This window comes from Myxocyprinus asiaticus, chromosome 24 (assembly GCF_019703515.2).
Source record: "Myxocyprinus asiaticus isolate MX2 ecotype Aquarium Trade chromosome 24, UBuf_Myxa_2, whole genome shotgun sequence".
NCBI lineage: Eukaryota > Metazoa > Chordata > Actinopteri > Cypriniformes > Catostomidae > Myxocyprinus > Myxocyprinus asiaticus.
In genome coordinates this window covers 17,935,123-17,952,150 of record NC_059367.1, presented here as the reverse complement: position 1 = coordinate 17,952,150, position 17,028 = coordinate 17,935,123, and the positions used below count along the sequence as shown (strand labels likewise).

Here is a 17,028-nt window from a genome sequence, read left to right as displayed (position 1 = left end):
AGGTCTACAGACAATTCCTTGGACTTCATGGCTTGGTTTGTGCTTTGACATGCACTGTTAACTGTGGGACCTTATATAGACAGGTGTGTGCCTTTCCAAATCATGTCCAATCAACTGAATTTACCACAGGTGGACTCCAATCAAGTTGTAGAAACATCTCAAGGATGATCAGTGGAAACAGGATGCACCTGAGCTCAATTTTGAGTGTCATGGCAAAGGCTGTGAATACTTATGTACATGTGATTTTTTTCGTTTTTTATTTTTAATAAATTTGCAAAGATTTCAAACAAACTTCTTTCACGTTGTCATTATGGGGTATTGTTTGTAGAATTTTTAGGAAAATAATGAATTTAATCCATTTTGGAATAAGGCTGTAACATAACAAAATGTGGAAAAAGTGAAGCGCTGTGAATACTTTACGGATGCACTGTATACTTACCAGGTGCGCACAAGGGGCAGCATTCTCCATTTATTTCATATTTAGTGCCAACACACCCACTGAAACATTGTTTACAGGTGCATATGAAAATATCAGCAATGGAAATAATCCATAATGTAACCATATTTATGTAAAGTGCAAAAGATTTTATTCAGTCAAACAATCCATGTAACCCTTTCACATACTGTGCTGTCTTCAACAAATTATGTAGATTACCAATCATTAGTCAAGCTGCATAATGATGATTTCAATCCAACTGATGGTTATCATTTGTGGTTTCAAACCCAGAGCTTTTGTCAGCTTAAAAAAGATGATTAAGCACATGCATTCTGTAAAGAGTTGAAATGAAAAAGTTATGGAAAAACGGGTAATTTTCTAGTCTAATTTAAAACTGTCTTTGGTTAAAATAATTTTCAAAAGATATTTGATAAGTAAGAAATGCTGAAAATCAATGATCTGGTCCTAGAAGACTCAGAATGTAGATCAAAGCTTGATCACAAAATATATTGTATATTATTTTAGGTTAAAAGTTAGGATTATGGTATTTGGGTCATTACCTCTTAACAATCACTACAGAGTTAATAAACATTTCTAGACATGTTATAGTGTCAGTCCCATACACATTAAACCAAATTGTGAAAAAAGACAGATCAAATCAAGTGTTAATCATATTAGCTATCCATGAAAAAATAAACTCGGCTGTTAGAAACTCAGACCTACAAAGACAGAGGTTTGTGCTGCTGGGGGTTTAATTAATTATTAATAAATGATGCTGGTGAATTAATAAAATGCAACTTGCAGTCCATAAATATAGCTAACAACATGGCTGGATTTAAGGAGGGGGGGGTGTAAAGGGGCACTAAGTGGGGCATCCTGATGCCTCCACCCCACTTGCGCCTAGACTTAGTGCATGCTTGCACAAATATAAAAAAACGTCATGGCCATGCCAACTGTCTTTGCATATATGATATGTCACATAGCGCTGTGCTTAAGACTTAGCGCTCTTAAAATAGGACCCATCATATCTGCTCTATAATAAAAAAAATCTTGTCAAGCTCTGATTAAAAAAAAAAAAAAAAAAAAAAAAGACAAACTCTCACTGTGACTTTTCAATTTATTTACAATTCCTTTTCATATTTTTAAATCTTTGACATTTTTTAAGATGCATCGCATACATGCACATTGTGTTGGTAGGACATCCTGCGAGTTCATCAGTTTTTCTGAACTACAGAATCTGGAGTGGAATTTTTTTTATTTAGATGAATAAGAGTTAAATAAAAGCTGTCTACACATTGCAGCTAATGAAAAACATTCCCTAAAACCAAGTTAGTGGCTAAAGATAAAAAAAAAAAAAAAAAGCCTTTCAGTTTAAGTTGGATTGAACTTTGCAGAAAGTGTCTCTACTTAAAAACAACTGGAAATATGATATTTAGAACTCTGTTTGTGCTCCCAACCACACCCAATCCTAACGTATTAAACAAATAGATTAGATAAATTATCAGAGAAAGGTTCACAGAATTGTATGAAAAAAGCACAATGAAAAATTGAGCATAAACTTGCAAAAAAAGAGCACAGGCAAAAGAAATGGATCTCACTGGTAAACATTAGTTCTACCTAGTAAAATGCTGAAAAATGGCATTTTTCTCTTGCTGCACAATCCATTTTAATATGCATCTCCAGTTCATGTTCCTATGATGTTATTTAAAAATAAAACCTGCCATCAACACACAAAACACCACAAACCATTTCCTGTTTCACAACTCTTTAATGCAGTTTGACAACAGCAAAGTGTCAGGTTTTCTGCGCTTTCTCTTCTACATACAGCTGCATCTGTTTTAGGACGTGAAGAGAACATCACATGTTTTTATAATCTTCCAGGCATATATATACATTTCCACTTGAAGTGACTAAGTACTTAAAAAAAAAAAAAAAAAAAAAAAACATATATTAAATAGAAGAATGTTACTTCCATTATTTTTTATATAATAAAAAATTTCTTAACAAGAAAATGGTGCCCTGCCTATGATTCTGGAATGTGTATTTTTTTTCACTTCCCTGTATTAGAAAATATTACATTCTGTATTATTGTTAAAATATGCAGTGTTACATGTGGATATCTCACCTTGAGAATATCAGAAGTCATAGTTTTTAGAGGAATTAGTTTTGCCTCTTCCATGTGAACTTCCTGTTCATCTGCTACAATCCATGGAAAATCCTGTAATATATATAATCAGATGAGACAAGGGATGTGCTGTAAAAGTTTTAGAACCATAACAAAAACTGAGATTTGGCTCAGAATACTTTTGTATCTATTTGAGACAACTGGTCTGGTCATCCCATCATTAGGGTTGCAATGGTATGAGATTTTCACGGTATGATAACTGTCTCAGAAAATACCACGGTTTCAAGCTATTACACACATTTTTGAACAAGGCTGAACAAACACTATTATAATTGAAACTTGAAACCATTTTTTTAAATTTAATTGATGTATAAAAAAAAAAGTCTCCCTTTTGAAAATAAAATAAGAATGCTAACAGAACTATAATAATAAACCGAATTATAAACATGATAAAAAAATAGCATGTAAATTTAACATGTTATATAACTAAAGCATGTTAGTTTACATGTTAGCATAGCATGTTAAATTAACTACTAAATGAAAAATAACATCAGCTGTGTGAGCTTTTAAAGTAATGTCCTACGATTATTAACAATTAACATATACTGTCTGTACCTTTAACTCAGTGGTTCTCTTCAGGACCCAGAATTTACTATGGGACACACCATAGTAAAAACGTAACCTGTATTTAATGTATCCTGGGTTGCATTTCCTTTTATGTTGCATAGTTTTATTCATGGTTTTCAAGTACAAGGAAATGCATCAAGTGACATTATTTTTGTTGTTGATGTCAACAACAAAAGCGCAAGGAAGTTTTCTCTCCCCCCTTTTAAAAATCGAAGAGCATTTTTACGTATATGAGCCCATTATTATCTTTGTTTCCTAATTTCAAACATAATTCAAACAGAACATACATATTACACAGGAGGAAAGGCTCCTCATTACCATTGGTTAGGTAGAAACTAGAAAAGTCTCACTAGAATTGAAACTGGTCATAACAGTTTTGAGGTCTGCGCTCCGCAATATCGAGGGAAGCCCGGTTGTTGCATGCGGGTGCCAGAGAGAATGGCAGATAATTAGCGCTAGCTTGTTCCGTTACACTCGTGCAAAAGTGCAGATGAGAAGCCTTTAGCTGATTGCGAGGTTATCTTTAAATCTGCCTTGGCAGTCCTAAATAGGCTATCACTTGGGCGGCCGCCGAAATATATTAAACGGGAGAACCATGGCATTGTTCTTTCCCTGCTGTCTGCGACCCAGTCCGAATAGACCTGCGACCACCAACTGAGAAACACTGCTTTAACTCACACACTCACTTATGTCAGACCACCTCGCCTCGCTTCTCTCTGACATTTTCTCTGCTGCATGTGTGTGTGGCGCAAGTTGACGAGTCTGACTGGCGGACGAGGAGGAAATGAGATGCGCACGCGCAGGTGAGATTCTCCGTCCGGTTGCATTTTTTGCTCAATACCATAGATAAGCAAATGTACATGTATGATAACCGTCAATTTTCATACTGTGGTATACCATGAAACCGGTAAACCGCTGCAACCCTACCCATCATGTAACCAAAACAGTTTCTATAATGGTTTCTAAAAACACTGTTCTAGAGAACTCTCTAAATCAAAAGTTGAAGTGAGATATGAACTCCTCACTTATAAACAGAACAGAAACAGAGTTTTGCCATTTGTAATGGTAACTTTAGTTCCTTGTTCCTGAAACACATTGGGTGCCTTTAATTTCTGCAATAGTGCATCCTTGTTTCCTCTCTTTTTTCATCCACAAGCCTTTTGAAACAGACCATAGTCTGCCATCATGAAGGACGTATCAATCTTCTAAAACCACCGCGAAGAGGCGAGGACCGATGAAGGAGGAAGCTTCCCGAGGATGCTTGAGCAAAAAAGCAAAAGAGCATCCTATGCGGAAGACTTTTTGGTCAAAGCACCTAACACACATATTAATTCTCCTCCACCTTCACATCTGACACAACAGTTTTAATTCATTACTTTAATAAATTTTACAAATACATCTTGTTTTGATTCCTCCATCTTCGTTTCCTTTCCTGGTATCCTAAAAGGGTGGAGCTAGGAAACAATGAAAGGAAGCAAGGAAAAGGAAACACGGATGCACAATTTTAGAAATGAGAAGTACCCATTAACAAGCCTCACCTTGATGACCTGAACCTTCTCCATGTTTCTTGTGGCAGCTTCCCTGGTGTGTACAAGCACTGTGAATGTGCATCCTAAAATAAGCAAAAAGAGACAAAAGTCTTTTAAAACTGGGAGATTTTTCCCCAAATCTGCTCAAACTATAAGTTTAATAAATGAGAGGTAATTATCAGGATAGTTTTGGTTCTGTTTAATTGCAAATATTTCGCTCTTACCAGAAGGATTGTTGTCTAGAACTGCATCACACACACTAATCTTCAGGATCACAGCTCTCAGCAGCTGTTCCACATGGGACAGCAGAGTATCTGAGCTAACAAAAACCCAACACACACACATATTCTAGCAAGACACAAGACATTCATACATTTCGCTTTGCTTTGCGAACTGATTCCTTATTCACCTGATGGAGAGCAGTGGAGGTTGTGAGATCTCAAACACAAATCTCTCCACTGGGTGGTGCTCTTTATCCATGATCACCACTACCACCTTCTCAGCCTCATTCTGCAGAGACAACAGTTGATATGTTTTATCAATTCACTTATCCTGCTCAGTCTAGACAGAGAGTCTTGTGACAGATTGTGATTACACTCTTTACCCTGTTTCATTTAAAAATACACAAATTAGTCAAACATAATGATACAACTCACCTTCTCTATTAGTGGCTTGACACAATGGAGAGTGTCCTGAATGTACTGGTTCAACTCAGGGTGGCATGACATCTGTTATATTAAATATAAGTGGTCACGTTATCACTTTATTAGGCTTTTTAGAGCTTTAGTACTATGCACTTGGACCAGATGAGATAATTTTCATTTTTGGGCGAACTATCCCTTTAATAAGTTCAGGATGCCCGAAAAGCAGTGTAAACATTTTGAAGTATTACCTGGACAGGCACGTTGTATTTCTTCCTCTTCTGAAATATGCCAGAAGGATAAACTTCTCTGACATAAAGAATGAGGTGAATCGCCACTTCCAAAAATTCACACAGAATGTCGGCAACAACTGCAAAATAAATTAATTAATATTACCAGAATATTTACAAAAATGTTATTTCGAATCAATCCTGTGCAGTACATTTGTAATTGAATTACTTTTTACCTTGACCAAAATTAAGGTCCTGCCTCGTCAGGGTGGTCATAGTGAGGTACTCTAAATAAATAGTATGCAATAACCTTTTAATGAATCGAAAAGCGTCTCACACATACGTTTGTAACATTTCAGCGATCATACATGGCTGCAGATTCCCTGTGATAGTATCTTACTGTCATACACCCAATGCGCTGATTAGAATAATATTTGTCTTTAGCCAACAAAGTAAATAAAGGTACATTAAATAAAATAGTGAAGTAACCCCTGAATTTAATCGCACTGGTACGCAACACACGCTATATGATCCTCAAAGGATGTTTCCAAATTTCTTCTGTTGTGAGGCATTAAGCGGTAATATGGTCTCAGGGTGATTGCTGCCACCTACCGGATTGGTGGAACGTAATATAGCGGTGGGGTTGTTGATTCATCCTAGTGACTCGAGTATTTTGAATCCCTTCACAAAAAGAGATTTGTTCAGATTCGTTCAATGATTCGTTCATTCGCCATTTCTGTACATATGACTGTATCAGAAAGCAGTTGAAACCAGGGGTTTTCAAACTTTTTTATGCCAAGGACCCCCAAATTTGGTGATCCCCTTGTGAGGGACCCCTTGTGTGACAAAAGTAGTAAACATAATATTATAAAGACTTCTTGTTTGCAAAATTAAATAATTGGCTTTTATATTGTCATTGAACTAAAGCGAGATTATCTGGAAAATATTTACTTCTTATTAAGTTGACAGTGTATTTTCTTTTGAAGTAGTACTGGATGTATAAACCCAAAGAGAAGCATTTTCAATTAAATTAAATTAAAATTTTAAAATAATACAATAAAAAAAATCAAATTTAGTGATAATAATAGTTATCATTATTACAAAATAATAATTATTATTATTGTGAAAAGCACTACATATATTTTTAAAGTATTCAATAACACAATAACTATTATTTCAAAGCTGCTTTACATAGTGAATTACAACCCTTATTTCTCACAAATAAGATTTATTTTTCATAATAAATTACATTATATGTGACTTATTTGTATTTCTTACTATGGCTGTCAAAACAATAAAATAAAAACAATTAATCAATGGTAATGGTAATACTGTCAAACAGTGTCAACATTTTTTACAGTTTCTTTATTTTATCTTGCGGTCCTCAGTTTGAAAACCCCTGGCTTAACCAACAGCATTTTTGAATGAATTCCATTTTTCGGATGCAGCATTCGTCTTTAATAGGTGGCGAAATATGTCTTTTATGGGCGCGTACGCTCAAGCAGCTCCCTAGTTCAGAAGTCAGGCACTGACCAGGGAGTCAGCCCTTTCTAGAGCTGTAATATTTTCAAATTTCGTTCCAGTGCACTAAAACGTTCGCTCCCTAAAAATGTATATTGTTGATTAATACCAGCTGCTCTTGAGTGCTCGATCTGCTAATCGTGCTGCTAAGGGAGTTAGGGAGCGAGATCAGCTAGAGGTTTTAACCACCACGCAATTGCGTAGGGCCCCGCCCCTGTAGGAAAGCTCCACAAAAACCGCTTGAGGGGTGACGCGTTGTTCTGTGTACACGCGCGAATACTCTGTTTTCTGCGCTCTAAGAGAGGTCCACCAGGTTGGATCAATTTTTTAAGTAAGACTTCTAGATCGGGTTTGAAATTTATAAAAAAAATATACAGGCCTTCCGAACTTGTTTCGCCCACGCGCTCTCACTCACAGATACGCGCGAACGGATGAGTTAGAGGCCGTTCATACCGAACGTTTTTTGCCCACGTCTGCACAGTTTTTCCGTTGTTTTTCTATGTAAACTCGCGCTGGACGAACGTCCATATCTGCTGCATCGCGTCTAGCTGTTTCTTCATTGTCTCACAGGACCGGCACATTTTTAGAAGGTGTCAACTTAAAAGAACTTAAGGTCTCAAAAACGCACTTCTGCGTTCCGTTTCATTCGTGGCGTTGTGTTTCATTTTTACGTCTACTGTAAAAATACTGTAAGGAATGTTGCCTACGATGTTTACCTAAAATACAGCCTTTTGCAACATGGTGAACAGTACACTGCAGCGTCAGAATATAAGTACCAGGTGAAAGTAAATTAAATAAAACAGACATATATTACTATTTTATACAACAAATCCTCAAAGCAATAATAATAACACTGTATAATGTTATAATGACAAACTGGACAACAATAAATAATTGTTGAATTTTAATAATAAGAAATAAAAACTGAATTCCAAAATGTTAGCAAGTATAATAGGTTTTGCACACCCTGTTCATAAAAAAAGAGTGTTTTGTAAAAATATGTGTAGGTAAATATTGTTGTTGTTTTTTATCACTGTATTGTGGAAAACATGCATTAATTATCTTTAACTAGATTTGTATGTCTATTTTGAATGTACTTGGCTACATGGGTTAATAGGATACATTTTAAATTATGATTTAAAATAAATTTTATGTTATTTTTTAAGCAAAATTTTTCGAAATGTTGGTCGGTTGCTTGGGGCCTCAGAAAACGTAAACCCGCCCCTGAACCAGATAAGATGCATCATATGTGTTATGAATGAGTCATTGATTCAACTGATTCGTTCTAAAGAACGAATCGTTCATGACTAAAACAATGGAAGTGAACAAGAAAAAATCATCCACTTCAAAGATTTGTTTACGAACGACAAACTACTATTATAATAACAATTTAACCTGCAAACAAGAGCAGAAAGCCTAATTTTGAGACCTGGATGTAGTTTTTATTGTACGCTTAATCGGAAGGCTGTGCATCAAATTAGTGTATTTGTGTAATGGTTAAATATTGAATCTTATAGTGTTCATGAGCTGTAAGGCAAACTGTACCTGTAAGACAAAAAGTTAAAGAATTTATTTTTTGATACTTTTAGGTAAATGGTGTTTTCTTACACTAAATTCAACTTTGTTAGTTAACTATGACTGGACTCAATTAACAGACTGCTGTTTTGAGTTGTTTATTGAGAAGTATTACAATTAATGGAGCACAATAAAGTTAACTGACTGAGGGTTGTGGTTCACCCTATTATTACACCTTGTAACAAGTTTTTTTGTTTTTTTGGTTCTTGATGTTATTTCCTAATTGCTTATCCCTCAAAAGTATAGAAAATGGCTATTATTCCCCACAAACTTTGCATTTGTGACCAGGACAGTGATATATTCAAATGTACCTATTTTCCAGAACATTCCAGATAGATTCAGTGCTGAGTAAACTTGGAAAAATTAGGAAATAACACCTACTACCCAGGAACAAAAATTGTGTTAAATAGTGTTATCGTAGCACATGCAAATGTTGGTATTTTTTTAAAAGTTTTGTTCCTCTGTTCTCCTTTGCCACTCTTTGCTAGCAGTATTTTTTGCTTTTTGTTACTGCACTGTTATAATGTTCATGTCACATCCACACCAGCTGATACATCCATTCACCACTAGAAGTCCTCATATCTCATATATATATATATATATATATATATATATATATATATATATATATATATATATATATATAAGAGCTGCTTACGTGTTTGCTTCTTTTTAAATATGTCATTCCGTAAACACCCCTTGTGCGAGGGACACATCCCGCTGTCAGATCAGCGTGAGAGCTGTGTTCGCTGTCAGGGCCACGCCCACGCAGAGACAGCTCTCATTGAGACAGACTGCCCTCACTGTGAGGGCATGAGTCTCAAGACACTTTGCTTGCGAATCGCCCTCGTTCGGAGACTCAGCCTCCTGTGCCCTCCCACCTACCTCTTCTGTGACTCCCAAGGGATCACACGAGGAGGCACGGCAGGGTCGCAAGGTTGAGCAGGATGAATTTGAAGTGGATCTCATGCCGGCACACGCCCCGCGAGCCCCTCAATCTCCATGTACTGCGTCTATGCCGATACAGTATGTATGTGACGAGCTTCGGCCCTCTGCAGGAGCGCACAGCCTCGTCATGTTCGGCAGTTCTGACGCTGGGTATGATGTTATGTCTCTCGCTGCATCTGGTGAGTGGTCAATGAATAACGTTGCTGCCCCTTCTCCCAGTGAGGGCGAGGAGCATGCACACAACACTGACAAGGAGATGCTTCACGACCTTTCAAGGGCGGTCGCAGAGCTCGGTCTCGAGTGGACTCCTCCAGAGGAACCTGAAAAATCTCGCCTTGTTGAATGGTTCCTACAGTCCTGACGTCGTCAAGCAACCACGTTCCGCAGATCTACCCTGTTCTTCCCGGAAGTTCATTACGAACTGACAAAATCTGGGCGGGCACCCTATTCAGCTCGCTCGCACAGCGATTCATCTCGCCTCAATAAAGTGGATCACGGGGAAGACAAAGGTTATGCCCAACTACCCCCTGTCGAAGAGGCGGTAGTGGCACATCTCTGCCCAGTGAGTAGCAGGGCGAGGAAATCACGCCCCGTTCATCCTTCCAAGCCGTGTCGACTGACGTCCGCACTGGGTGAAAGCATACTCAGCGGCGAACCAAGCTGGTTCAGCACTCCACGCGATGGTGGTGCTCCTAGTTTTCCGAGCAAAGCTCCTCAAGCAAATGGACGAGCAAGGCTATGATCCCGAGACATTCAAAGAGCTCTGCACTGCTATGGACTTAGTGCTGCGAGCCACGAAAGTCACTGCACAGGCCATTGGCAAGTGAATGGGCAACCTAGTGGTTGTGGATTGTCACATCTGGCTGACCCTCACAGAAATGCGTGATGCGGAAAAAGCTGCTCTCTTTGATGATCCAGTGTCTCCAGCTGACATTTTTGGTGGCTCTGTGGATAAATTTGCTGAGCGCTACGTCACGACTCAGCAACACTTGCAGGCTATGAGACATTTCATGCCAAAATTAAGCAATATTTAATACAACCGGCTCGAGCCAGCGCCTGGCTTTAAAACCCCATGCCTGCTGCCTCAGCATCGGCGTAAGTCGGTGGTAAAGCCATGCAAACAGTGGCCAAATGAAGGCAGCTGCATTAGCGCGAGGGGTAAAAACCCCCCTGCACAGTGAAGCACGCCTCACTAGCACAGTTCTATGAAGTGGAATGCAGAGCTTGCCGTTCGTTCCAGACCCGTCCCAAAGAAGTCCTGATTGGAGATGCACAATGCTGTTCCCCTCTTCCCCACTGCTGTTTGTCGGGAAAGGAATATTGTTGTTCAAAATATTGTTCAAAATGTTGTTTTTGTGTCTCACATTCAAACACTTGCAATTAAGAATGCAAAATAGAGTACAGCGCTTGTTGCTCAAGACACTTACACTTTTTCAATAAAGAGCTCTTTTCCACTTCGAAGCCCACTCATTATGCACAACCGCTTCCCAATGGTGAGCGATGCATTATATATTATAATGAACGAAATAAAATGCCCTCTGTCCCATTCGTGGACACGTGACAAGACCTTATGGGCATTTCCGATTTGGATCTAAAACAATCGAACATGGTTATATGATCCATTTGCACGTCGGTCGCCCCATTTCAATGGCATTCTTTCTTCCACGGTTCTGTCCGAACATGCGTCTGTGTTACAAGTCGAAATACACAATCTTCTTGCAAAAAAACGCAATAGAGATTGTTTCAGATTAATTAATAAGCCTACTGCGCAAATGCGTGACAAGCCCTCATGAACGTGTCAGACTGGGTGTTAAAAATGATCAATACATTTCAATTCATCCACCTCGCTTCACTAGCACTTTGCAATCTGTGGTCTGACCACAGGACCACAGACTGCAACACACACAGTGGGTTTCACAACTGTTATTCCTCATTCTGGAGAAGGACGGCGGGCTTCAGCCCATTCTTGTTCTGAGATGCTTGAATCGTGCACTCGCCACCACCCATTCAAAATGTTAACTCAGAAACAGATCTTATCGCACATCCGTCCTCAGGACTGGTTTGCGTCAATAGACGATGCATAATTCATGGACCAATTGCACTGTGTCACAGGCGATTTTTGAAATTCATGTTCGAGGGACTGCATATCAATTTAAAGTCCTAGCTTTCAGTCTGTCTCTGGCTCCCTGCATGTTCACAAAATGTATCGATGCGGGACTCGCCCCATTAAAAATGAATGGTGTGCGTGTTTGAATTACCTGGGCGATTGGTTATTACTAGCAAATCGGAGGCACTACTGAGCGAACACAGACTTCCTGCTTTGCCATCTGAAAAATCTGGGTCTGAATGTTAACTGGGCGAAAAGCACTCTTTTCCCCAGCCAGTAAATCTCCTTTTTAGGAGCTCGTCTGGATTCCGTGGGCATGCGTGCACCTTACGAATGAGTGAGTACAGACCATTCTTCGGTGTCTGTCTCAGTTTAAACTGGGAGAACATTACCACTGAAGTCATTTCAGAGAATACTGGGTTTTATGGCGGCTGTAACTGCCGTCATACCATTAGGTCTGTTACACATGAGACCTCTCCAGTACTGGCTCAAGCAATGTTCCACATTGCACCTGGAGCCCCGGGCGCATACGCATTGTGGTGACTCGCTGCTGTCTGGTTTCACTAGCACCATGGACAACGCCGGACTTCTACCAACAGGGTGTTATGCTTGGTCAAATTTTCAGTAAAAAAATTGCTGACCACGGATGCATCCAACACAGGTTTGTGATGTGTGATGAATGCCCGACTTTTGGCACCTGAACAGGTACGAAAATGGGTGTGGCACATTAACTGTCTAGAGCTACTGGCTGTCTTTCTAGCTTTGAGAACTTTTCATTCCGACATCATGAATCACCACATTCTGATTCGTTGGACAACAAAACAGTAGTGGCATATACAAATCGCAAGTATGCATTTCCCCAGTGCGCCTCCTTCATGCAAAGTCCGAGTGGACTTGGAAACAGTTCTATTAATTGCGCCAAAATGGCCCAATAAGTCCTGGTTTCCGGAGATGGTAGAAATACTGGACGGGCCTCCATGGGAAATACCGCTGAGGAGAGACCAGCTAGAGCTGTGAAGCCTACATGTGTGGCCTTTGAACAGAGTGCAGCGAACAAGCCAGAATTGGTCGGTTATGAGCACAATTTTACAGGATAGAGCACCGTCCATGAGATGCCTTTATACACTGAAATGAAATGTGTTCACTAATTGGTGCTTTTCACTAGGCAAAGACCCAGTAAACTGCCCCATACCCTAAATTCTTACATTTATTTAGAGCAATTGGACACAGGGCTCACTCCGTCAACACTCAGAGTTTATGTGGCGACTATAATCTGTGTTCCTCTGGATTATGTTGAATTGCATGCGCTTTCTCTTAAGACCGCATTACTGCTGGCTTTGGCCTCAGTAAAACGGGTCGGTGATTTACAAGCACTGTCAGTCGATAATTCATGTCTGCAGTTTGGTCCGGATCTTTCAAGCCACTGTCAAACCCAGGGAAGGCTATGTGCCTAAGGTTCTAACCACGCCCTTCAAAACGCAGGTGGTTCACCTTCAAGCCTTTTTCCCTCCTCCATTTAATTTGGATGAGGTACAGTCCTTGCATTTGTTATGCCCTGTGTGAGCGCTACACACATATGTTGAGCGCACCCGCTAATTCTGACTGTCTGACCAGCTCTGTGTGTGCTATGGAGGACTCACAAAAGAATGTCCATCTCCAAGCAAATACTTTTCAATGGATCGTTGATGAGATCGCCCTGGCTTACGAGTCGCAGGGTATGAATTGCCCAATTGGTGTTAAAGCACATTCAACTAGAGGCATGGCCTCTTCATAGGCATGGACGAACGGTGTGTCCTTACAAGACATACGTCTTCTCAAAACATATTTGCAAGGTTTAACAGCCTAAATGTAACATCTCTCTCTTTGCAAGTCCTCTCTGTCTAGAGGGCTTGCTATTTAGTTGGCCAAACATATACTTATACCCCTCTTTTTAAGTACGGGCTCCCTGTCATTTTACACATCGCCTGCATTCAGACCGTTGTATTTTCTGAAAGTCACAAGTACTTTCATTATAAATAAACTTCCTTCTCGACTGGGTTTGTGAAGGGGTTAATTCATACTATGTGACTATAGTTCATATTCCATTCTGAGCGTTCCCTTCCTGGCTCACCATGAGGGTCATTCACTTGCGGCATACTCATGTCGGTCATAGTCTCGTGGGACTGCAGCATCATGCTTCCTCTCTTTTGTGTTGTGTAGTGCGGCATGATGGGACTCTGTTCCCCATATGCATCAGCAGGACGCAATGTCAAGTGTACTGAATCTTAAGGGAACGTGAGATGAAGGGAACAAGACATTGTCAAAGCTGGCCACACTACAGACTTGTACAGAGATCTTTGAGGTGCGAGCTATGCACTCTTTGTCCCTCAGTCAGAAATTTCTGAGGAATGGTGTTTGCACGCCCGCTTTTCTACCGGTCAGCTTCGCGCCTAAAAGGGCGGGGCTCAAACACCATAGCCAATATTATAATTGCCGTTATTGTAGAAGGGTTTCAACTAGGTCATTTAGAAGGACACCCCCATATGCGTCAGCAGGACGCAATGTCTTGTTCCCTTCATCTCAGGGAATCGAGTTTACATACATAACCAAGACGTTTCTCTTGAACATTGCCTGTCCAGTTATCTTGACCACTTGCTCTCTCTTTGGACCTTGATATCTGGCTTGCCCATTGGATTTGTTCTGCCTAGAGCATATTTGCCTCCTGTGTTTCTGACCCTTGCCTGCCTTGACTGTGAGTTTGAGTTTGCTCCTTCCAAAAATATTATCTGCACATGGACCCTACCCGATCTCCAGTGTCTTCTGATTTATAGTTCATTTGCAATGGAGGTTTTATTTACTGGTAAGATGTTCAAAACAATATGATTGTGGTTGTTGATAAAAGACCATATAAAGCTACTGATAGTGTAAGATGCCTCCAGACTGAGTACATGATTGTACTTCAGAGGCCACTTGTGAAACGTCAAAAATGTAAAAAAAAATATTTTAATGTTACACCTAGATATAATAGGCATACTTAACTCAGGGAATCTGACTGGCAGTTTATCTCACTATTCAGCACAGCAGGAAGTTAAGGGACCTATTTCATTTATGACAGGCTGTGAGTAAAGGTTTACCAGACTGACCTCATGGACCCTGCTTTTCAGGAATGACATACTTAAGACAGTGTCAGAGACAAAGAGTTTTACTTACTTCCAAGTCAATGAGTCCTAAGAACCTGTGAGTATTACAATTACAATTAGATTTGCTGATAAAGCTGGGAAATGTGATAACCGTTATTTTATTGATAACATTAAATGGTCTGTAGATCTTTACTGGCATTCTGTTTAACGCTTGTATAGATCAAAGGTTCCTTACCATGAATAAATGTGTAACTCTATTAATGTGGTGAGTACAAACTTAAGGGACTTCAGGAAAACTCCTCAAGAGTGAAACATTTAAATGTGAATATGAGATCCAGCAGCTGTAGATAACTACATAACACACAGAATTTTTGCCAAAACATGTACATACAGTATATTGATCAATACAACCTTCTCCTCTTTTATATATTTATTTTTTTTCTTATCTACAGCTGACATTGAGAAGCAGTGAGTTGGACAGAAATGGGAGTCCAATGAGGCAAGTGTTCAGTACAACCGCTGGAATGAAGACAACATAAACATGCAAGTACCAAACAAGTCCAGACTGACTGGGTGAGAATTTACTTTCTGCTAATTTAGATCTTAGATCATTAATGTTTAAGAAATGTTCATGAATATTTTTTAGTTTTGAAGTCAGGTGCCATAACTGTTCGTAAAAAAAAAAAAAAAAAAAAAAAAAAAAAAATATATATATATATATATATATATATATATTTATTTTTTTATTTTTATTTTTTTTACTTGCAAACAAAATAAGCCAAAGAGGATCATCCTACAGCTCATGCACCTGTTCTGAACAAATCAGAGATTTTAACACACTTTGCTACAGTATGTATATTGTTGTTTATATTTCAGTTTATGTGACCACAATTACGTTTACCAAAGCCATTTATGGATCTCAAAATCTGTGTTAAATCTCTTTGATTGACATGAGTAGTAATTGATGTACATCAAATGACTCATCAATCACAGAAGCAATTCAAATGAGTTGATATTAAATACTGAAGTAACTGTCTTCGTACTGTTGTAGGCTATATAACAGATTTTGCACTGGATGGCTCGGGATTGCGGTGAAAGTGGTTGCATCTTTGTCTGTGATGGCAGTTATATACGTTATTGGATACATTACAGGATACTACATTCACAAATGCTGACATAGACACTTTACATATCTTCAACAGAAAACAAACTGGATATTGAATGAACTGAGCTGTTATACCTATGCTGTAACTTTCTATTGCTGTTCATTATAGTACCAGAATTCATAGAAAATTATGGAAATAGAACATTAACATAATATAAACATTTTTTTAAATGGTTTTACCTTACCTATCAAAAGTTTGCATATTGATGTATTTATGTTTCTCATTATCTTAAAAACCTTTTTAGCTAAAGGCTTATGCATAAATGATTCAGTTAGTCTTATAGGCAAATGTAAATTGTGCCTATGTACTAATTGCTATACAACTTTGAAATTCTTTTTTTTTTAACCCTTTAAGCTCTGAAGGTGTTTTTAAAGATTTCATGTTTCAGTGTCATACCCAAAATTAAAGGCTTATTACTGGACAAAAAAAAAAAAAAAAAAAAAAAACAAGGAGGGTCAAGTGTTTGGTGTCATTGTAAAGAAAACTTTCCAATTTTTTTTATAAATTCTGATACTCTCAGCCTAAGAAACTACTGAGAAAAAAAAGAAAAGGCAAAAATGTACTTTATTTTTCTTATTTGACATTATATATATATATATATCTGAGTGTAAATAAGGTGGCTCCGGAAAACTGCTTTTGTTTTGTTTCTATTCATGTCAACTGTATCTGAGAATAATTTTGTGTTGATACAACAAAGCAATCAAAAGTTATATCATTACAAAAATAATTTATCATAGTGTCCAAAAATGTCTCCATGTGTCCAAATCCTCTCCAAACAAATAAAACATAATAATTGTACATAAAAAACTAATTACACATGCAAAAACAACGACTATAGGTATGCATAGCATGCAGACATTATTTTAGTAATGGTATGTGATATTTTATGTTCCGATTATTGTTCATGAAGTTATAAGTGAAAACACGGCATACGAGCAACATGAACATAATTGTCAAAGACATATACTTAGCTATTACTCGTTATATTTTTTTTGTCTGCGAGT

The 17,028-nt window shown here is 38.4% G+C and overlaps 1 protein-coding gene across 1 annotated transcript; it reads right to left on the bottom strand.

The window, feature by feature from the left end:
- Window positions 1–1,539: 1,539 nt before the first annotated feature.
- Window positions 1,540–6,164, bottom strand: mad2l2 (mitotic arrest deficient 2 like 2). The gene is made up of 8 exons (XM_051653233.1): window positions 5,825–6,164; window positions 5,610–5,728; window positions 5,374–5,445; window positions 5,127–5,227; window positions 4,942–5,036; window positions 4,727–4,800; window positions 2,562–2,654; window positions 1,540–2,269 (listed from the first exon to the last, which is right to left on the bottom strand). The coding sequence occupies exons 1-8, from the start codon at window positions 5,862–5,864 to the stop codon at window positions 2,231–2,233; spliced, it is 633 nt and encodes a 210-aa protein (XP_051509193.1). The 5' UTR covers window positions 5,865–6,164; the 3' UTR covers window positions 1,540–2,230.
- Window positions 6,165–17,028: the final 10,864 nt, after the last annotated feature.